Raw genomic sequence first — 23,341 nt, 5'->3', positions numbered from 1 at the left:
GCACACGTGGAAGGTGTACTTCGGAGCTTTGATGTCAGCCGCGATGATTTGCATGACGCTGACACATCTAGGTATCAAGATTTATGGCTGCTACACACAGTTGGTTGAATATGTACAAGCACAAGGATGTACAAGGCTCTTCGCACACTCCGACTATTCACTCAATAACTATCAACCAATCAAGAAATATAAACCAAGACATGAGTATATCTGTGCGTTTTCTACTAATGAAATATCTGAACTGCCACAAATATATGGCACATTCTCAGCCACATTCCTAGCAGTTACATCCGTGAGTTAGGTATGAAAAAAATTCACTACTAATTAAGAAAGGACCTTCAAAATAACAAGGGGGTGTTTAGGGAAGCCACAGAACCTCGCACAGAATATGTGGCAGGCAGTAAACAGCTGGTTTAAGGGCACATGGAAGGCCATATGCAAGAATTGAAAATATTGACTTTGTCTACAAATGAGTGATTTTTCTTGATTAATGTGGCCAACATGTGAAATAGTGGCCCAATACATCAAGAACATTATGGCACCACATATGTAAGGCTTCATGTTTTGAGCGATATTGTACCATCGCTCTCAGCAATCTAGAATTACTGACAATAAAATGCTCTCATTTTTTGAAAATGGATCTTGATACATTTGAAAGTACATTAAAGCTGTTAAATTTAGTTTGCACTTCTTGAAAAATGCTGCACTCTAGCTCCTTTGTAAATGTAAATGCGGAATGAGCATTATAAAGTTCATTCTATGGCTGTTTAGGGCGCAACAATAAACTTGACAGATTAATTCCATGGGGTAAACCTTTTTGAACAAAACGACAAAACAATCTGCAGTGTTAAATAATTTTTTTGGCTAACTGAAATTGAAAAGCCTTTGATAGCAATTGAATTCCTGTTTCCTAAATGGTTTGAAAGGTGCTCCAAGCTGACTTTTGCTGTCAGCAGAATTATATGTATGAAATTAAATGACTAAATGAATGACAGTGCTCTTTGTGTAGGGATTACACATATACACTACAAATTCTCTGTTCCTTAGTGTAAGGAATGCATAATGATGTCGCATTATTTTGCCACCAGCAGCCAGCCTGAACCTGGAGCCAGCCCCCAGCCTGGCCCCAGCAGGGTAACTACCACAGCGAGCCCAATTCCTGGCAGCTCGCAACCGAGCATGAGCAGAGGCAGCACTACACTGGAGACTAGCAGCCCCCAAGCCCATCCGCGCTGCCAAGCCCCCTGCAACAGCAACCAGGCCCAGCCAGGAAGAGGCCCAGGACAGATACCTCTCGTGCAGTGCTCGATAGTGCCGTATCCCATCTTGAGTTGGCCGAAGCTAACACGCATCAGCAGCACAAGGAGCGCATGGCTCTTGAAGAGAGGAAGGTTGCTGCTGAAGAGAGGAGGACAGGAGCTCTTGAGCGGGTGGCTGCAGCACTTGAACGGCAGGCGCTTGTCTCACTCTATTCTCCGATACGTGCCCCAACTCATTCTCCAATTCATTCTCCAATCCGTTCTCCAATTCGCTCTCCCAGCCCTCCTTACTATAATGCTTAATTTTAATGTTTCGTTTTTGTCTAGTGAGCGCTTATTTTTATAATTTTCATTCATAATTGCTGTTTTATATTTGTGTTCAGTTCTGTATATTTCCACTAAGTTGCTATGTATGTGTGTGTGTGTGTGCATGTGTGCGTGTGTACACATGTAAATTCATCTCGTTCTTGGTTGCACTTCATATTGTGTATATACTTTAATAAATTTTACAACACTCTAAGATCTGCTTGTTTCATGTAATGTACATTCTGATCACTTGTCTCTGTGTGTACTGATAATAAATTGGATTGCAACAAAATTTGCAGAGCATACTTGTCTAAATTTCTCTAGCACACACCATCCTTCCAGCAGTTTAGCTTGCATGCTTGTTGTCATTTACTATTCAGGGGACACAATGCACATTTGAACATGTCAGCCAATAAGATGACTGAAGCTAACACACAGCAGTGGATGGCCATTGTAGAAAGATTGATGCTGACTAGAGTACAGCACTTAATTGGGTGGCTGCAGCGCTTGAGTGATGGACCTCCTCCTCACATCATTCTCCAAGCCTCGTAACTAATGCATGGTTTTTAATGTTTTCTTTTATTCCGTCTAGTCAGCAGTTACATTTTTTATAAATTTCATTAATTAATTGCTTCTGTATGCTTCATTCTGTTCAGTTCCATATATTTCCACTAATTGGCTGCATGTGCGTGTGTATACGCACACTTGTAAATTCGTCTCTTACCCTCTATTACATTTCAATATGTGTGTACTTTAAATTATCCTAATGCTTCATCTTTCCATATATTCTACAACCATGCATACGTAATAAGATCTCGGTGTTTTGTTGAATATACAATCTGATTACTTGTAGAGCATAACTGTCTAAATATAATTTCTCTATTGCACATACTCATTCCTGCAATTTAGCTTACACACTGCCTCTTGTCATTTACTGTTCAGGGGGCAGAATGCAGGCACATACGAAGAGATAACTGAAAGGCTACTCTGTATGATTTATGCATGAAAATTTATTTAACGAACATCACACATGAACATCATTTTGTGTACCAATATCCCTTGCTACATTAAGCAGTCTATGCAAGTGACAGGCAGTTGCATAGTCCAAGAAGTAAGGAAAAAATAAGGAATTAACCTACACTAAAATGTGTCATCCTGCAGGACCACAGAGCTACATTTGCCCATAGAACACGGAGTTTGAAATGTAGCAGTGTGAACAAGACTAACAACAAAGCGTTGCAATATACACAACTTGAGAAACTTATACAGCTCACATTGAATCTCTTACCATGGATTAATGATATACTCCCTCATTAATTAAGGGAGGCCGCAGGTGTCAGTGGAGTATGGTTAATAATTAAGCAAAGTTTTTTCATTAAACTTAAGCACTATTTATGCAATTTATTGCATGAAATATCATGAGATTCAGCAAAAAGTTTTGCTAGTGCACGGTTCAGGAATACCATTACCACACAACAGAAAAGGGTGCCAATTAAACAAAAAAAATTCTGAGCAGGAGCTAGCAGATCCCACTTCAGAACCAGAAGTTCCCAGTAGGAACCAGAAGATGAGCCCAGCACAAAATTAGCTGCCCTATTAGGACCATATATACACTAAAAGAAAACTTATTCCTTCTGGGACAAATAAAACCACAGAAAACAGCAATTCCCATTGAGAAATCAACACCTAGCTGGGATATTATTGTGATGAGGGAAAACCACATCTTTTGATATAAAGTAAGTAAGGACGGTAAAAACCATTTAATTAAAGCGCTGTTGCAATAAACAATGCGCCATTCTTCACCACACCATCTATATACAATGTACATAACAAATATTTCAGTGTAAGAAAACTGAGAAATTGCATGCAAATACAAAAGTACAGAAATTAAAAGGACAATAAAAACTCTTGGCAAAAAGTCTAGGAAGATCACTCCATTAAGAAAAGATAGAAAAGGCTGCAAGTCAATCATAGTACGTGCCAATTGCGTTGCGTCATTTATAGTCCTAATAGGCAACATATACATAACATATTGTACTGAAAGCAAATAATGTAATTCCTCTGCTTTCAGCCTTAATTTTATCTTTAAAGCAAATATTTTAATTTCTCTGCTTTCAGCCTTAATTTTATTTTTAAATGTAATGGCGTGATGGAAGCTCACACTGCATAAACCTCAAGCAATTAAAAAATAAATGAAGGCAGGTATACATAGGAGGCATATATACTTCACGATTAAAGGCTCTGAGCCACGCTGTCGCGCAGTTCCTGCCGAAACTGCACTCTCTTCCTCGTCGTCAGCAGGCTCGGTTGGCGACACATTGGTTCCGCTGTCCACCTCCTCCAAGATTTCCACTGCGTCGCCGCACTTCCTTGCTCTGTTGTGCAGCACGCAAGCTGCCAGCACGATGTGCACCACCTGGCTCATTCTGGCGACGTCGATGTAGAGGAGCCGCTGAAATCGCGCCTTCAGCCGGCCGAAGCTGCCCTTCACAACAACGCGCAGCCGACTGTGCGCATTGTGGAATGCCGCCATCCAAAGCTGCCAGTTGGTCGTAGAGTGGCGGTGCGGGGGCAGCAGCCACGGCAGAAACGGATACGCAGCGTCGCCCAAAAAGTATCCTCCTGCGCGAATTAATTCACATATGTAAGAAATAAAAATTACCGAAAACCTCCTGCGTATATGGCCTACCCTAGCATATAATAGCAATTTGTAAACTCGTAATTCCGAGCATCACTATCTATACCTGTTGCTCACAGTTCAACCAGAGCCGTATATTCCCTTCATACACGGCTCTGAGTTCAGCTTGGTTAATGCTAGCGGAAACGATCCGAGATGATTATTCGATATCTTGCATATCTCTGTGATTTCAGTGCACGTCAACGAACCCCAGGTGGTCGAAATTTCTGGAGACCTTCACTACGGCGTCCCTCATAGCCGGAGTTGTTTTGGGACGTTAAACCCCTATAAATCATAAACCATATCTTGCATATATGCGCGCGCCGCTTTCAATTTTCAGAACTCTCTAATTCCGCGCATCATGCATGTATTAAACACGCATTAGTTAAGTAACAATAAGAAGTTCTTTAACTCCCCTTCGCATTTAGACTCTCCGTCTTTGAAGAGGAAGCTCTCGCGGAGAACTCTGTAGTCGTGCGCGCTGCCGGGGAAGCCGACGAAAACGTCTATGAAAACCATGTCAGCGTTGCAGACCCCGTGGAGTACAATGGCATGAAACTTTTTTCGATTATTCTAACTTTCCTCCGACTCCGAGGGTGGAGCAATGCGGACACGGCATCCATCCATCGATGGCCCCGATGACGTCCGGCAGCACTCGTCCGCGACGGCCGAGCTGGCAGAAAGCCGTCTTGCTTGCGCTGTCGCTCGTCGGGGTCCGGCCAGCATATCTCTCTCTCGCTTATCGAGAACAAGAAATCTAATACCCGACATATTGCAGCGTGGACCGTCGACTCACTCACGTCGAATTTGTCGCCAATCTGGTACATCATGGTATGAGTACCGATGTATACAACGTCAGGGCGATGACCATCGTCTTCTGGGCAGATATCTGGCGCCGTCCTTGTCATCCCTGCGGGCAGAAGGCAGATGCCTCAAATTCGCCAGTGAGATCTGCATGTGGGCACGACTCAATCCACATAGAGTGGGACCCTGTGACGGTCCTGCCTCTCTACATGCACCGCCAGGAGAAGCACGACAGACACGTCGTCGTCATCATCTTCGCTGTCAACGGGCTCACTCCGGTCAACAGCATCGGTGAGCGCAGCAAGAGCAGCTACCTCTTCGCTCGACATGATGAAAGCGATCAGGAGACGACGCAGCAGACGACGAGGACGCGAGAGCCGGCTGATCGACACTTTTTCCATGCGGTTTCCGGTGCCTGCCAGCTCACGTGACCATGACGCTCCTTCCTGTCAGGGGCTTACTTGCTGGCAGCCGGCGGGCTGCCCGAGCGTGGAAAATTGAACCCGCCCATTGTTTCATGCAATGGCACAAAATCACACTTAAAACGAATGTCATTAAGCCCTGCTGATCAGTTACAGCGAACGGACGGCGTAAACCCGGCGCGCGATGCGAGATAACCTGCCTCCGACCTTTTTGTGCGCGCCCCGCCGCGGTGGCTCAGTGGTTAGGGCGCTCGACTACTGATCCGGAGTTCCCGGGTTCGAACCCGACCGCGGCGGCTGCGTTTTTATGGAGGAAAAACGCTAAGGCGCCCGTGTGCTGTGCGATGTCAGTGCACGTTAAAGATCCCCAGGTGGTCGAAATTGTTCTGGAGCCCTCCACTACGGCACCTATTCTTCCTTTCTTTCACTCCCACTTTTATCCCTTCCCTTACGGCGCGGTTCAGGTGTCCAAAGATATATGTGACAGATACTGAGCCATTTCCTTTCCCCAAAAAAACCAATTATTATTATTATTTTTGTGCGCCCGGCGCGCGGCATGTTTTCCCGAGACTCATCGCAGGCCAACTGCCCGCCCCGTTTCGCGCCCCTATCGAGCAAGCTACCCTTCCCCGCCGACGCGCTTTCCAGCATCGCCCTCCCGCCCCTCCTCGCAACTCTTCGCCCCTCTCGTCACTCTGCTGCAACTCCGCGCGTGGCCTCTGCGATAAACCGCGCTGCCGCCTGTGCCGATCGCGGAGGCCACGCTCCTGTGCGTCTGTATCTTTAGCTTGATTGGCTTAACTGCCGCCTGTGCAAGTTGCACGTCTACCCCATCGCGCTGTTTGTTGCGGTGCGGACGTTTCGATGGCTTCGTTCAAATCTCTGGCCCTGGTTTTAATTCGGGATGGCATACGGGAACACCATGCCCATTTCCATTGTGTTCAGCGGTATAGATGATGAAAGGGGCCTGGGCGGAGGTGACGGCCACTGGCGAGCGGAACTGCTTCCGCAAGGCCGGCTTCGTCGACACAGTGTCTGATGTCGAGCCTGATGCTTCAGAAGATCACCAGCACGGCGACGATTTGTGGCAGGTCGTCGACTCCGACATCAGAGGTCATGACGTTGGTTGGAATGATTTTATTTCTGTCGATGACGACGCCGACACCGCGGAACCTTGCACGGGCGAGGGCATCATTTCTGAAGTGTGGGACGAGAGTGACGCGGAAGAATCAGATGAGCATGAAAGTTCGGAGCCAGCACCCATAAGCGCGCCTGTAGGAATGAGCTACATAGAGAGCCTCAGACAGCTTGTCTATGCCAAGGGCCTCGGTGATAGCACACTTCTGCTTTAAATAAACTGGAAACCTTCCTCATCGGATCTGCGCTGCTCAAACAGACGTCCATCACGGACATTTTCGCAAAGAAAAATTTTTGTGTTTTGACAAGCAACTGTCTTTAAAGCTGTGGCCCACTTACTACGAACTTCAAGATATAAAGAACGGACGCCGCGTGACGCTCATATTCGTTATAAGCGGGATCGACTGTATTTAGAAAAGGCTAGAAATCAGGCACAGCCCATTAATTAATAACAAGTTCAAATTAAAAAAACTTCAAAATATTTTTCATTGACATTAGCACCGATTCTGGATTTCGATATGATTCAGAGCATGCAGGTTTACACGGCAAAAATTATTTTTAAAAATCGAGAAATGTATGAAATTGTATCATTTTTGTCGTTTTTTTTGTTTTAAATATCAACTTGCTCTCGGAAATTCAGAAAAAGCCGTTCTGTTCTTCTAGATGCTTAGTATCTATAATAAATGTTACACGAGATGAAACTGCGTACACAGAACTAAAAAAAATATTAAAGTTGCAAAAAGGGCGTTTTGAGCCAGAAACACTCATTAATTTCAAGCTGAGGGGGTCCTGTAAAAATACAAACAATAGGGGGTTACGTAGAATGATTTATTGCCTTTAATTTCTGAAATTGCTGTCGAGATAATTTTTGTTTAAAGCGAGAAAGGAATTTTGATGTTGAGCTCTTGGGCCGCAAGTTGCGTCATCGTTTAACTCCTCTTAACTGCGGAGCACGGCACCTGGCATGGCACGGCACTTATCGCCAGATAACATCGTTTGCTGTCTTTCACTGTCGTGCATTTTTAGGGCTGAAGATAAAGAAGATATCCCACGACATTCGGCGGATAGTACGCAATAAACGAGTTCATTTTCGCTTTCGATGTTCGAGCAAACCCGCTTTGGTGAGGGGCGTCCAAGAGAAGAAAAACAAGGGTATTCAACGTGCTTTCTCGCAAGGACCACGAGGAGGGATGACCAGCTGTAATGGCAAGCGTCTTCTTCTGTTGTTGCCAGGAAGGATGAAAAGGAAAGTGCACAGGCCTGCACACTGGCTCAAGCTGAGCCCCAATCGCTACCACGTGCTGATAGTAGGAGAGCCTAAAGATAGGATAGAAAGATAGAAAGATAGGATAGAAAAGACGCGCGCTATAATGTCCCAGGCTGATCCCGGAGGCAGTGCAATATCGGGCCAACCGATGGCGGAAGTGAAGCAACCTTCAAGCACTCCGCCACATTTCCAAAAATAAGTATAATATGTTGGGTTCAAATGGGACCCGTATCAGATATATCGTCATATCACATGTGCTTCATTTATATCCGAAAGGACCGCGGCAAGCGCACGCCTCGGAGCGCATGCACGTGAAGATGCGAAGTGCACACCGCTGCTGCGAGTAACGCGAGACGCTCTGGCGGTGAACGCGGTCCACTCGCGCATAGGTGCGTCGCTCGCATGAAGGTGCTTCGCCAGCATAGTGGCTCGTCTACAGCTGTCGCTCGAGTATTAATGCAGAAATTGCGCTGATTAAATCAAATACAACAAACACACCATGTCGGAAACAACCGGGCATGAGCCTCTGACGGCCACGAGGGTTAGGTACCACGTGATGCCGCCGCGTCGCGGACTGTTTCAACACCGGATCGTTCTGGTCACTTCCAGATCCGCATCTCAAAAGCTCTTATGCTGGTAATTACGTCTGTGATGGCGCCGACAAGAATGACTGAATGCGACAGAACCACACCGAACAACTAGCTCACTTGGGCATGTGCCGCCCTAGCAACGTAAACAAAATCCTTCCCCACGAATACCTGTTCGACTACTCAACATTCCCATGCTTGCCTGCAGTGTAAACCTCACTTAAGAACAAGAACTACAGGTTTCGCGTAGCTACAGTGTCGAACTCTGCGGTGAAGAGGCGTTAAGAGACGACGCAACTTGCGGCCCGAGAGCTCAACATCAAAATTCCTTTCTCGCTTTAAACAAAAATTACCTCAACAACAATTTCAGAAATTAAAGGCAATAAATCGTTCTACGTAACCCGCTATTGTTTGTATTTTTACTTGAACCACCTCAGGGTGAAATTAACGAGTATTTTTAACTCAAAACGCACTTTTCGCAACGTTAATTTATTTTTTTTATTTTTGTGTACGGAGTTTAATTATTTGTAACATTTATTATAAATACTAGGAATCTAGAGGAACAAAAGGGCTATTTCTCCATTTCCGAGATCAAGTTGATATTTAAAACCAAAAACGACAAAAATGGCAGATTTTCATACTTTTTTTCGATTTTTAAAAATTCTTGTGCTGTGTAAAGCTGCCTGCTCCGAATTATATCGAAAGACAGAATATGTGCAAATTCAATGAAAAACATTTTTGAAGTATTTTCTAAAAATTTGAATTTATTAATTATTGAGCAGTGCCTGGTTTCTCGCCTTTTCCAAATAATCAAATTGCCCTCACCTCACGAATAATTTTTCTGGCAAAAATATCTCAGGCTTTTATTACGCACATTACGATAAGTTTCCGTGAACTTTTTAACAAATTGAAGATGGTTGAGCGCAACGGCTGGGACGTTTGGAGTCGAATGACCCATGTATGAGATTGCATAACTGTTTAGCGCTGTTTGGAAATGCTGCGATGTTTGGCCACGAGTTCAGGTGAACTGAAAATTTTATAATTTATGAATGCTTAGGAGGTTCGAATACTTCAAATAGTAAAATTGCATTGCAAATTGATTAGCACTAATGTATTCGAACAATCTAAAACTTTAAACAATCGCACATTCCTCACTGCGAGACTTGTCTGAGAAGACAGCAATTGCTTACAGCTTTCACTGAGCGTGGGACGACTGCCTCGCTGTTCGATCGCTGCTCATAGACGAGGCAGGAGAAGAGGCCGGCCACTTCGGGGGCACCCAGGGTGAGCAGCGACTCCTGAAGCAGCAGATCACTGAGCATCACTTCATAGCTGGAGAGAGAACGTGCCACACGACCCTTGAGTGTCAGCGTACCACTTGGCTCAACGTAGCCAAGTCGCTCCAGTGCCAGCACATGGTTCCGGTAGTCAGGCATAGAAGCAAGGCTATCCTCTGACAGCTGGTGCTGCAGGTGCCGCACCTCCTCCGACAGCCTCTGACGCCGATGCTCCTGCTCAAACTGCCCACCCAAGCATTTCCCGTTCAGTGCAACTCCAAGCACGTGCTTGTTCACAGACTGACTCTAAAAATTTTTAATTCACAAATACAAAATCAGCAAAAAGTGCGACCTTAAAGGATTACTTAATACGGAATTGTCAACTGTCAACAAGTGGCAGTAACAAGTGTCACAATACTGGCTTGCAGCAAGAGCCTATTCAGCGCTTCTGCTATTTTCACACACATTTGGCTGAATTCATAACTGACATAGCATAGCCAAAAACCAAGGAAGCAGGAGATGATCGTCTAGCCAAGAAGTCTTGGCTAAGCTAGTTATTTGACTAAATTGCATTTTGCGTTCACTACCGATTCAAAAGGTGCAGCAAGTTACATTATCAAGAGTTACGATGGAAATGATGCAACCAAGCATGTGCTTACACTTGCCTGATAATGTGATGACTACCACACAGACACAACCTGAATAATACAGGGCAAGCAGTGCTGCTCCAACTCCATTTTATATGGCTTCTAATGGGAAGTAGGAGGTTTGTTACCTAATACAGTTGATTCCAAATAATATAAAACCAAGATATATCAAGTTAATGTTTTATTAGATAGCCGGCACGTAGCCAGGAATTTTTTGGGGGGGAGCCCCCCGGCCCCCCCCCCCCCCCCCCCCCCCCTTGGCTATGTACGCGCCTGTAGGATAGCAGTCAAAGCAACTTACTGAAAATCCCATGCAAAAGTTTTAGAGCCCTACTGCATGTGTTTACTTAAACTCCCGCTGAGTGGAACATTTGCTGATAAGTAGGCCCGGCAACTTGCACTCCTAGCTAGGCAAGATACCCACCCATTCCCCGTGCCTGCCACAGACTCGCGTAGCGCAGTTCCCAGCGTGATGGCATGATAGCACGTGCACAGCTCGAAGCAGTAAATGTGGAACAATGCAATCGCAAAGGCAGCAGTTAGAGTTAAATGGAGATATAAGGTGATAGTACGGCACCCTCCCCATAGCGGCCCGGCTGAGTAGCAGCAAACAGAACAACCAAGGGTTCGGTAGTTTCGGATTCTGGCGTGATGTGCGCTCCAGAGCACGGTGCTCCAGATGTTACTGGAAGCTTGCTCTCACAGCCATTCATATGGGAAAGTGACCAACAGAGCAAGTGAGGTGGGTAAGCGGCGCAAAATTGACTTTTCCTTACCGGAAGCAAATTACAAATAAATTGGACTTTTTCTGACACCACTCACTAACCTTTCGCAGTCGCACCGGTCTTTCCAAGCCTGAATTGCACGCACCCGTGTGCAAGCTTGAGTGCTTGCCCAGGAGAGAGCGCAAAATTTGCGAGTAAAAGTTGTTTTTTAATCAGGGTAAAATGTTGAGGGAGCGCAAATTACGTAAGCAAATACGGTATTGTAACACACAAATACCTGAACAGCTGTCGCTATATCTCGCATTATACAGTGGTACCCCTCCTGTAATTATTTTTTTTCTGGTGCTGCAGTTGGCGTGGTAAGTTCAGGATCGTGGCTAAATAGGTGTTGTGAGTCTTCCCTGCACTATTCCCGGCACGATGTTTTCTGATTACCAGAAGCACAGACGCAAAAAAGAACTTACATTTAACAACAAGGGCTGATATCAATCATGGCTCTTGGCATAAAGTGGCTCTCACATTGCTTGTAGATAAGCTTACAATAGTGGCATGTACCAGGTGTGTTAGTGAAGGAGAGCGAGTTGACGGGCTAGTTGGTATTGCATAGTGTAGGAACAGCGCTAAGAACAGGACAGAAGTCAAACATGGAAGCACAGGGACAGCGCCCGTCCCTGTGCTTCCATGCTTGACTTCTGTCCTGTTCTTAGCGCCGTTCCCACACCGTGTTAGTGAAGCCCGCCACTAATTTTTAAAACTATTCGTTTGCAGGTAAAGGTAAGATTTTTGTGGCATAGTAACGCCAGAGTTGGCAAACGTAAAATAACTGGCAAAACATGCTAGGTATTGAAGTGATTAACCAAATTTTAGTATTGAACTTTCTAACTGCTACAGATAGGCACCTGATTGTAATCGGCGATTTGTAGCCGGCCGTTATTATTAGCCATATCAGTTTACAGAATTTCGAAAACACGATTACCCTCGCCGCTGTGGCTCAACTAACTTGGGCCATTTCTCGCGGTATTCAAAAGCTGTGCACCTGCAGGAGAGCACAAAGTTACGTAAATCAAATCACGACACTCCGTGGCACATATACCACATGACATACCCACACTGAAGCACCGAAGTGGCGAGGAGCGGGGAGCACCGCAGCATGGTCGGTTCAGAGATTGTTGCGTGGTATGTGCGTCACGAAGTGACACGATTTGATCACCATCGCTTTGCACCCTCCCACAGGTGCATGGTTTTCGAAGGCCATGAGAAATAGCCCAAATTAGTTGAGCCACAGCAGTGAAGGTAATCGCGCTTTGAAAAATCTAGAAACTGATATGGCTTATAGGAATGGCTGGCAAAAATCTCCAATTACAATCAGGTGCCTATCTGCAATAGTTAAAAAGTTCACTACTAAAATTTCGTTAATCATTGCACAGGTTAACATGGTTTGCTGGTTTTTTTTGACGTCCGCTAACACTGGTGTTACTATGCCGCCTTCTCTGTACTTCAAAACCACTATACTTAAAAATTAGGGGCGGGCTTCCTGGTATATCTCATGCTATATAAAATTGCCGATATATGTACTGAACCATTTCGTGATCCCCGTCGAGTCCAATAAAGCCAAACCCTGCTAAAAGAAATTTTTGTTACACCAAAGTACGGTTAAACTCCAATGTAAGAAACGTTAGTGTAACAAGTTTTAACACTCTTGCGTCCATAGAACACCACGCTTTTTTAACTTCAATATAACTAAGTAACCTCTGCCACTTTCTACATAACGAAGTGTCACTTTCACTGCTGGCACGAAACAAACCCAAGGAAAAAATTGTACCAATTACTCAAAGAGGCTGAGCGGAGTGCGTACCGAAGCACGCACCAGAGAGCCTACATGAAAGGGGCCCTATCTGGCTTGCAGGTAGACTTTTCCACAGTGTAGATGCAAATGATGAAATGCTCCCTCTCTGGACTGCTGCGAACTGGTTCTACTGCTGTTTTTTCACCGTGCTAGCACTAGGTGCGCAGGACAGTCCAGCGAGCAATACGGCAGTGCCCAGAAAGTGCTTATTGCAAAGGTGATGGAAAAGCAATGACGATAGTGGTGAGTGCATCGACTGTTGCGCCATCTGGTGTAGTACAACCAAGGCTATATAGTGAATGTGGTACAGCAAAACCTCGTCAATTCATCCCGCATTAATTTGGAAATTCGGTTAATTCTGCCGAGCCATCTGGCCCCGTCATGTACATAACCCTATAAAAAGTACATAACCCTATGGCCCGAAACTCCCATCAGTTCGGACATATTTGGTCGTATGTACTTCGGTTAATTCTGACAGTTCGTGGAGTCGTGTTCAAATCGCACCGCCAGCGATGGCGTCTCCAATTAGCGTGCGCTGATCTGAAAGGCCATGCTTGCATGTGCTGGGAATGCCGAAAGGCCGGAAAGACGTCAAGGCCGCCATGTTTTAATAGACGAACCTACTTATCAAACAACATGGCGGCAATGACGTACTTCTGGCTTTGCAGTCGCTTTTGGCGCTTAGCACTACCTCTGCACCGCTACGGTTAACGGCATGGTAGTTATCGGTCTATGCTAGCAACCCTCGCAAATGTTTTTTTTTTCTTTCTACTATTGCTGTCTGCCATTTCCGACGTTGTCTTTTGTTTGCGCAGTTGTGTGGTTATGGAGTTGTGCAGTATTTTCGTTGTCGTTTCTATCGTGTTTATCGGTTTGCGTCAGGTACGTGGGCGAGGACGGCAGAACTTTTGTGTGTGTTAAATTTAGTTAGCGTTTTTTTGCGTTTAACCTTTTTTCTTGACATTGTGCGTGCACCTGTCACTTCGTTGCCGCGCCTAGCCGTGCCAACATGTGCTCTCGTCCCCCACCGAAGCGGGCGAAGTATTATGAGGCGAAGGATTTGGCAGCGAAAGTACAAATATTGAAAGCCGTGAAGGCAGGCGTGCCTAGGCACGTTAAAATGAATAAATTCTACCTAAAGAGAAGCACGCTCAGCACGTACGTGAAAAATGAAGCGCAGATTCTTCAGGCGTACAACAACGACAAGTTCGCTGACAATAGAAAGAGAAAGTGAAGGTAATGTGACATGTGAGCCACGGAGCGACATAAACTGGTGGGCGCTGTAGTACCAAAGATGCACGATGCTTGAAATGTAACACACGAAGGCCAAAATTTGTTGAGCCACAAGACAAAGGTAATCGCATTTTGGAAATTCTAAAAAGAGATATGTCTATTACTAACAGCCAGCTACAAATCTGTAATTACATTGAGGGACCTAACTGTAATACAGCCGAATCTCATTATTACGAAACAGTTCATAACGAAATAAAGGATATAATGAAGTAATGACCATTCTCTTTGGAAGCTCGGTCAACACGGGCTACAACAAAGCTATGGCTACGAAGTTGAAGGGGCCCGGTAATTACTTATAATGAGGTTCAACTGTAGTTAACAATAACATAGCCTTTAGAAATAGTTAACCAGCTTACTAGTTAACACGACTGACCTGTTTATTGATGGATGCCAACATCGGTATTGCAATGTCAGAGAACCCATTTTTTTATGCCTCAAGAAGCTTATTTCTAAATATTCTGGATCATCTTCGTAGAAACAGCCTGTATATATCCTCAGTGTATGCTCAAGCCACCAAAATTTGGCAACATACTGAAATGCCAATGAACGAATGTCACATGAACTTTTCAGTTTAGCGAACTTTTGCAGAATCCCCACCAAAACCAGAACTTTCCAATGGAAATGAATTTTGAACGAATTTCAGCACACTGCAACTTCCAATTCAGTACACATTGTGATGAGCAACAACATAATGCTTCTGAATCAAAATGCATCATTTCGGCAGATGTGCAGTAAATTTTGCCTGCACCGACATAGTACCACCATGCAGATGAATGCTTACCCTTCCCGGCTCCAATGCTAATTTATAACAGCAAACAGTACAGCGGCAATCTGCATTGTGTGCTATATCTTTAATTTCCCATTCTGGAGGATTTCTGCACAGCTAAAAACCAATAAAAACACATTTCCTTGCTCTGGGCTGCCACATGGAAACAATTCATGGCAAAGTGGGGTCCAGTTATCAGTTAGCATGCTACCTGCTAGGCTGCACTCACACTTACATGAGCTTCAAACAGGGGGCAAGTGAGGCATTTGCTTTTCAGCAGCTTTTCCTCAAGCTGCTGGCTGCGTTTCACCAAGTCCACAGTCTCCATGGCCGACAGGGGAAGGCCTTAGACCACATTAATGACTGGCGGACCACCAGGGTGAGCTCCCACTAGCTCAAGTAGCTCCTGGCCCAGGACATTCTGACACTGTGGTTGCCTGCATAGAATTATCACATGACCATGGGAAGCCTTGAATCGTTTCAAATAATAAGAAAAGCTACAAGGCATGGTGTAAAATATATAGGTGGGGACACAACATATGAAACACACTGGATGCCAGCAGCCAGATAAAGTCCCACTCATGCACCTCCAAATCAGGCCTGTGATCAAAGCGTCTTGTTGGCAAAGCAGTGAAATTTCGCTGGCAGAAACAAAAAAATACATGAACTACCTCATTGCCATAGAAACCGGATGCTACCTCGCGACACTTGTTCCTTAGCATTTGGCCAGCCAGCTGCCGTACAGTTCAATCACATGTGTCGTAAGCCTTTTTTCTTATTTGAGGAACACGGGCACTAAACCAGGTGAAAATAAACAGGTGCAAGGAACAGGAACGAACAAACAAGCCAGCCATCAAGCGAAAGAACAAAAGAACAAGCGAATGCCAGGTGAGGGTTACTGCTTTGTCATCAAGGTGCCGGTTCTTACCCATGCAACAGGTTCGAATAATGCGCGAAAATGAGCCACTTGGCGAAGAGTCATCTAGTAGTGCCTAGAGGAACTAGGAAACTTTATCTGCAAATGGTATGGGTCACTGTGTTCCTACCTATATAGGTATATCATGCTGCGCTACAAGGCGCCCCCTGTATTTCTCTAAAACGCAGCAATGCTGTTACTCCGATAACACCACTATGATGTGTTATGCTTATTTTTCAGAATAAAGGCAACTCTAAGACAAGGTGTGTACAAGCATTCATTGACACTTGCAGCAAACATCAAGCACCCGTAATTAAAGAGGTTGAGGCACCAAATTTTGAGGCTATAAAAAGCTTGTTACGGACTTTTTTGAATGTAATGTCACCCATGGCGAAGTACTGAATGCAACAAATACTTAAAATATATTTTAATTCAGCTTCAAAGAGTTCTTAGTGCTCTTTCTCATGATGGAGACCTATCGCTAGCACGATATTTGGTGACAGATAACCTTAAGAACGATAGCAGTGAATAATAGCAACATCAGAGCACAGTAATGTGATGTGCTATGAACGGCGATGCACGACATCAGCAAGGTGCTGCATTGGTGGGGTGATTGGCCAATAAATGCTGTCGCTGATGCACCAGCCAGCACCAGCATCGGTGCCCGGAAGAATCCTTCATGTTGATGACACATCGACCTGAACAGTTGCTCCTGTCTATACCTCTTCTGTATTATTTTTACTACATTTCACATGTTCACTCTTCGACAATAATCAGCGGTACAAGTAGGCCTAGCAAGTCTGCAGGATTCGTATATCTGCAATGTCGGCGATTGTGGAGAGCAACTTCACAAGTTTTAGCAAATACAAATGGTCATCGAGCATAGTACTGACAACAGTAACCGGACATAGACGATTGCTCACATCTTAGGACACACACACATCGATCGGAAAGCACCACTGCTAGGAGGTTTGATCCAGTCTGCGGACCAAAGCTGCAGGCGCCCGGCAGCAGTCATCAACGCCACTTGTAGAAGACAATTTGAGCCATTTTAATTATTGAAAATGGGCGCCGAACATACTTCTAGATAAAGCTTTTTAAAGTCAAGTATTGGACACATCGGAAAAAGCAGTTACAACGAGCGAGAAACGCAGGACCTATGCGGTGCCAACAATCTCGCTGTGAAGCGTTTCCCAGGCTGACACTCGCACTCATCGGTTATCCATACAGAGTTATCAGACTGCGTAAACAAGTAAACATACAACCAGCGCAAAAGAAAAGGCACTGTTCACTATAGGACGAACGTAGCTTACATTTCATGCCGAACGGTCACGCAGTTGCTGCCTGTGCACATGCAGCTATATAAACAAAAATAGTACTAAGGTGAAGTCGTCGTCATGGGCACATCCCTGGGGAAATTATGCATTCACGTGGTAAACACCAAATCCTGTAGTATTACCTCGAATTCGTATAGCGAATGCACGCACTGTTGGCTAAACGAGCAGCAGATATCGAAATAAGTAGCCACGGGACCCAGAGCAGTCTCGCGGTGCAGCTGCGCAAGCAGAGCGAAGTGAAGACAGAGATGTTGGTAGGTACGGACAGTGAGGTAACACGGCGTTGTAATGTGACCAGGGGATTGGCCAACTGATGCGATCTCGGCTACGGGCCACTGACACAGACGTCCAACAAGCATCGGTGTCAAAGTAGTGCGGCAAAGCAAAATACACAGCAGAAACCGCGCCGGCATAAGCGGTATGCCAACTGAGATCGGCCCAAGCGAGCCGCTTGGTTTCAGAACTCTGTGTCATCCCTCGCTCACTCGGCTTTCCTCAGCATATCGCAGCATTGATCAAGTTTTCCGGCATTTCAAAAGGCGATGGTATGCATAGCATGTGTATGAGAGCAAATGACGCAGCAGTCCGTGGGTCACTACTTATGAGGCCCGTGTGACCAGGGTTGCTGCTCTTCCCTGTGTGTGACGTCATAGCACACACCAGCACTCAGAAACCAAAACCAAAATCAGTCAGTATAAATAACGCAATAATAAATTATTTACCGCACACATATGAATCGTGGCACATGTATCCCACATCTTGAGGCAATACGAAATGTTTGTAAGAAAGAACGCGCCAACCAAAAAATGGTGTCTCCCCCTTTGACCGCTGTCAAATGCTAAAATGTAGCAATCCTCATACTTCCAATCAAAAATAAAGGCAAACAAACTAATTACTGCATTGGCAAGATTTTAACACAACCTTCTTAAAAAATAAAGCTGACGTCACGCATTCTAGGCACACAACAAAGACAAAACCACGCCAGCAGTATCCATGGCAGGGAATATTACTTTTTGTTTATGTGTATTACAAATCTAAGAGAATTCCCCCCACATAAATCAAGAGATTTCTTTTCACAGGTTCATATTTAGTAATGCAAGTACATTAACTTTATGTCACGACACCTCAAGTGGGGGAAAAAAAACAAGGCACCAAAGCAAAGACTTGTTATATCGAACATAATTTTTTAGTCTGTTCAATAATAACACGAATACTCCAGCTGATTCATGGTGAGCAGACTGTGGAGTGTGCTATTAGAAACACGAACAGCATAAAAGGAAAATCAATAGAGAACAATGAAAGCAAGCAACTCATGATGGGAAAAAACAGGATGGCTGACCCCCCACTTCGAACAATCGCAACGCAAAAGCGGTGTTTTTTTTTGTTTGATCCTTCCATAATTCGTTACAGACCTAAAGCCCACAACCATGGCATTCATCATGTCCCCTTCACAACTCTCCTGGCGTGAGCTCCGCCATCTCGTTTTTGTCAACTATGATAAGCGGGAAAGCCCACTTGTGAAATTTTGCATCAGGTTCCGGAAGGGGCAAATTAGGTGTCCCAGCAGGGCAAGCGATCGCATGAATATCGCACCTCTTGCATGGTGCACTGTAACCCGCACACATGTTAAGTGCGTGTAATGGCAGGCATGATGACGATCGGAGGGCCCCTGTCACTATGCCAAAAAATATCCCCACCACGTAGTTTCGGTCTCTGAGCTTTGCCGCTAGCCTACAGCGACGGCATCTGTAGGCCCACACTTTCGCTAGTCGTCCGAATCCAGCTGCAGGTCTTTTTCTGACACCGACTGGGACTGGCACATCGCTGGTCATTTCTTTTTCTTTTCAAAAGCAGTCTCACCCATCCGTTACCGTTACACGAATGTGTATTCCCCTCGCTTGCGTCCGGGTTCGTAATTCAACCATTTTTTTCCGGTCCCTTGAAGTTCAAATTAACAAGCTTTTACAGTATAGCATTTTTCGACTATCTTCTGTCTTCCATAGTTTGGACTCAGAACAGATGACAGCCATATTAAGTCTGCTTAGCTTTTCCTGCTCACGACATTTGTCTTTCCTCGGAAGTGTAAAGTAGCATTATCATCACTAATGTACTGGGTTATTCCCTTAAATATTTAAATACAGCGTCCTCGCCAACATCTTCGCAATGAAGCAGCAGAGCAAACAAACATGACTGCATCAATTAGGAGGCAAAAAAAGACAGCAAGCAAATAGCTCTAGACCTTTCCTATTTCTGTCTATAGCTGTCTATACAGACTGATATATTTTTCTATAGAGAGCTTAATAAAATTGTATGGTTTCAAAGCTATAGCTTTAGTGGCATAAATTTTTCAATAGCTGGCAATAAGCACCTATATGGGTGCTTATAGACGTTCATAAAAGGCCATAGACGGACATAGCTTATTCCATAGACGCCCAAAGGTTTTTTTTGTATGGGTTGTGCCAATGTTTTAAATTTTCATATTGCAGCTCTGTTCCTCACACAAATAAAATGCACTAAAGTCGAAGACTTCAACTCATGACATGCGTTTCGGATCAATCTTGACGCTTTTGGCATAAATGCAGAGGACACTGTTGAACTTAACAGTCATCTGCTGTACCGTCAGGGCTTCATTTGGAACAGCAATCTTTTTGGAGAGTGGCCAAGGCAGCGGGGTCTTGTTACTTGTCTGAGGTTGCAGGTAACATACCCAGCAAATCATAAGAAGTCCTGCAAGGCTTTTAGACAGCTCATAATGAAGTAATGCATGACCAAGATCTGTGCAAAAACTTACAGAAATTAGCATATGCGAGGTAAAGTTATTCCTGGTATAAAAATCAAAATACAAGCAGAAAAATAGATAATACGTTTAACTAGCTCATTTCAGTCACCCAGTTGCAACACTGGCTGCACGCCAATCAGTGCAATGCCTCTCATATAAGTAGTGGAAGTTTGCACGTCATGGCAGCCCTACCATGGAAAGCTGTATCCCATGTTAAAGCTATGCTTTTTGATGGCTTCATTTTTTCCTATATACACATCTGCAGGCAGTGTGGGCAGGTGTAGTGTCTCCCCAACTGCTGTTCAATTGGGGCAGAAGTAGGGTTGCAAAATTTTTACCTTTGCTCCACCTTTTCTTCCATACATCATTACCTCCATTGTGTACCCACCGACTGGTTTTTCTTGTTCTGCTCGAGCTATCTCCTATAAACAACTGCTCACCACTGAGAGTTTGAAGCAAAGCGCTAGATGGCTTCCCCATACTCATCTATCATCATTTTCATTTGATTTAGTATTACGCTTAATGCAAACGCATAACTAATCTCACTACAAGAAAAGTCGGCAATATGTGTTAGTGTATTAATGTGTGCACTCGCAGATGGCACAGAACATCCCAGAGGTGGCAAGACAAATCGAGTGACGTTATCAAGCGGTCGTATGACGCACACGAAAAGCTGAGCATCGCCACTTCAGACAATCCTATACATGTTGTTCGGCTACATATACTCGCCACTGGTCGACCTCTATGTGGTGCCAGTTTTTCCGACAAGGTTCGTACCAAAACTGTGACGCAACCGTTTGTCATACAGCGCTACGTGTTGTGTCATACGATTTCTCGTTGTATATAGCTTAAATGTAAGTTGGAGGCTATCTTGCGACCGGAATTTGAACCGACGACATACGCACCCTTAATTGCATGCCTTCCCAGAATCTTTACCTTTTCCCTTGAGGCATGGCTGAGGTCTCCACCAAGATATGAGACAGTTATTGCGCCATTTCCTTTCCTCAGAAACCAATTTTTGTATCAAAATTGTGAAGCAACCGTTCGTCATACAGTGTTCCAGTTGGTGTTATAGGCACACGTGTGTGCACGCATGCGCGCGTGAGTGCTTGCATGCGTGCGCGTGTGTCCATGCACCCATGGACAGTAATGCTTTCACATTACCACATTCCCAGAGGTAAGCAGTCTTAAGTGTCTTTACCAAGTGTTTTTGGTTTGTTTTGCAGCCCAAATAAAAGCTGTAGAAGTCAGACATAATTCACCATTATTCCTTCCCCACAGCGGGGCTTCCTTCTCGGAGCAAAGGCTCCATTTAACCCCCGCCAATGAACGGTTTGCCCATGACGACTAGTCCTATTGTCAAAGCGTTGGCTAAACACACTGAGGCTCCCCCCTGAGCACTTGTTCACTTTCCTTTGTTTTCTGTAGTCAATTGCAAAGGAGTTAGATGAAAACTGCACACCCAACCAATTCCCAAGGAAGCATCCAATGGCAAATCTGCCGCTTCACGTCCACTGAAAAATGATGCCACATGTTGATGCTTTGTTGTTGTTTTATTGGGTTTTATGGCGTATAAGTGGCTAAGGCTACTGCACGTCAAATACGTGTTTATAGATATATGTTACTGTTATGCTATGGACTACTAGTATTCTAAATATTTCAGTCTGTTTATGACATGCCCTACTTTTAGGAATCTAACAACCCATGACAAGTCTACAACTGTGTTTCCTCCTTACAGCAAGTTGAGAAACAGGACCAAGAGAAAGAGGAACGACACATAGCAAAGAAGGAACGGAACAAGAACAGCTGTGCCACAACCAACCCTCTACCATTCATGCGCCAACTGCAAGACCCAAATGGGCCAGGTCCACATAGATCATACCATCACAGACAGCACATTTTTGACAGTGCTCACCCTCACTAAGATGAGCAACCGTCAATTGCGCTAGTGTGTAAGCATGTGACATCTCATTGAAACCCCACTCTCTCTATCACCCCCTTTTCTCAGCCACACCATTGCTCTGTCAGAGTTCCTTACCATGAAACAGCTGGAAGTTGCAGCTTCTGTGTTTGTATCATCCATATTGGAAGCATGTTTGAAAGACCTGAAATTCTACACATTGTGTGCATTACATAAATTCCGTCTATTTTATTCATTCATATCATAGCGAACTTCATATCATCCACGATAGCACCATTGAAATTCTAATGTATTTCTATTTGTAGTGCATATCATAAAATATTAGTAGTGAAGAGTGGTTTATTGTAACGCTGAAAGGGCTGGCGGCGTAACCATGGCACAAACTGACCCAGCAGTGGCGGCACCAGTACGGACTTCGTGAGCAAGCTCGACCTCTCAAATGCACGTGGCAGCCGGTCGCCGAGGCCGGCCAAACCTCTTCATCGTCGTTGGTGTTGGCGCACTGTCGTCTTCTTCGTTGCAGTACATTCATTTATCAGCATTTCTATGTGCTGCATGTCAGTTTAACATGTCATTTTCAATAACAAAAAACAACAAAATCAGCCTGAAATAAAAGCCCACTGTAATCATCGTAAGGAAAGAGTTACACTAAAATCAGAGGAACAGATACCATCTCCGGATACACACCTTGGGATCAGCTAGCACCCATAAAATCAGCCTCTTCTCACAAGGTGCAGGGAGCCCAGTGCCCCAAGCAGGTTGTGCCCCTCTGGGCACCGCACAAGCAGCAAGCGCCCTGGAGAGAGGCAACGCGCAGCCTGAGGTTGTGCCAGCACATGCTCCAGGTAGCGAAACGCGCAGCATCTTCCTCCTCTAGAAGCTCTAGGCGCAGGTTCTGGCATGAGAGGCACTCAACAGGTGCCAAAGAGCTTAGCTTTGCCTCCAGGGATGCGCATCGCTCAGCTATGCTCACGCTCTGACTCTGCACACATAAGCCCACCACAGAGCACAGCTGCAGAGGCCATTTGACAACAGTCCCGGTTCCAGAAATGCAGTTACACACAGCCGCTGGTATAGACTCATCACAGCTGCCTGGAATTAGCAAAAACCACATTCGCACACCACTTGCTAATGACTCTGTTGGCTTAACGATGCACTATGTACCCAAACCAAATGGTGGACAACTGCGCAAACTCAAATATCCCGTCAAGAGGCAGTGTGTGGTGTGGGACACAATGACAAATCAGAAAGGAAAGGAATTGAAATCCCAACATGTTCATGCCATGCCATTACTGGAAACTTACAGGCTACTGCAGTCCTATGACAAAAAATAAGAACGCTATTTCCCCCACAGCTTGGCAAGAGCCGGCACTCT

The 23,341-nt window shown here is 44.9% G+C and overlaps 1 protein-coding gene and 1 pseudogene across 1 annotated transcript; both read right to left on the bottom strand.

Moving 5' to 3' along the window:
- Window positions 1–7,975: 7,975 nt before the first annotated feature.
- On the bottom strand, window positions 7,976–8,111 carry LOC144116790 (U2 spliceosomal RNA; annotated as a pseudogene).
- Window positions 8,112–9,610: 1,499 nt separating this feature from the next.
- LOC144118884 (superkiller complex protein 2-like) lies at window positions 9,611–15,450 on the bottom strand. The gene is made up of 2 exons (XM_077651670.1): window positions 15,249–15,450; window positions 9,611–9,979 (listed from the first exon to the last, which is right to left on the bottom strand). The coding sequence occupies exons 1-2, from the start codon at window positions 15,339–15,341 to the stop codon at window positions 9,611–9,613; spliced, it is 462 nt and encodes a 153-aa protein (XP_077507796.1). The 5' UTR covers window positions 15,342–15,450.
- Window positions 15,451–23,341: the final 7,891 nt, after the last annotated feature.

The sequence above is a fragment of the Amblyomma americanum genome, chromosome 1 (genome assembly GCF_052857255.1).
Source record: "Amblyomma americanum isolate KBUSLIRL-KWMA chromosome 1, ASM5285725v1, whole genome shotgun sequence".
Lineage (NCBI taxonomy): Eukaryota > Metazoa > Arthropoda > Arachnida > Ixodida > Ixodidae > Amblyomma > Amblyomma americanum.
Note: the sequence above shows the minus strand (reverse complement) of the source record. Positions and strands in the feature narration are given on the sequence as shown.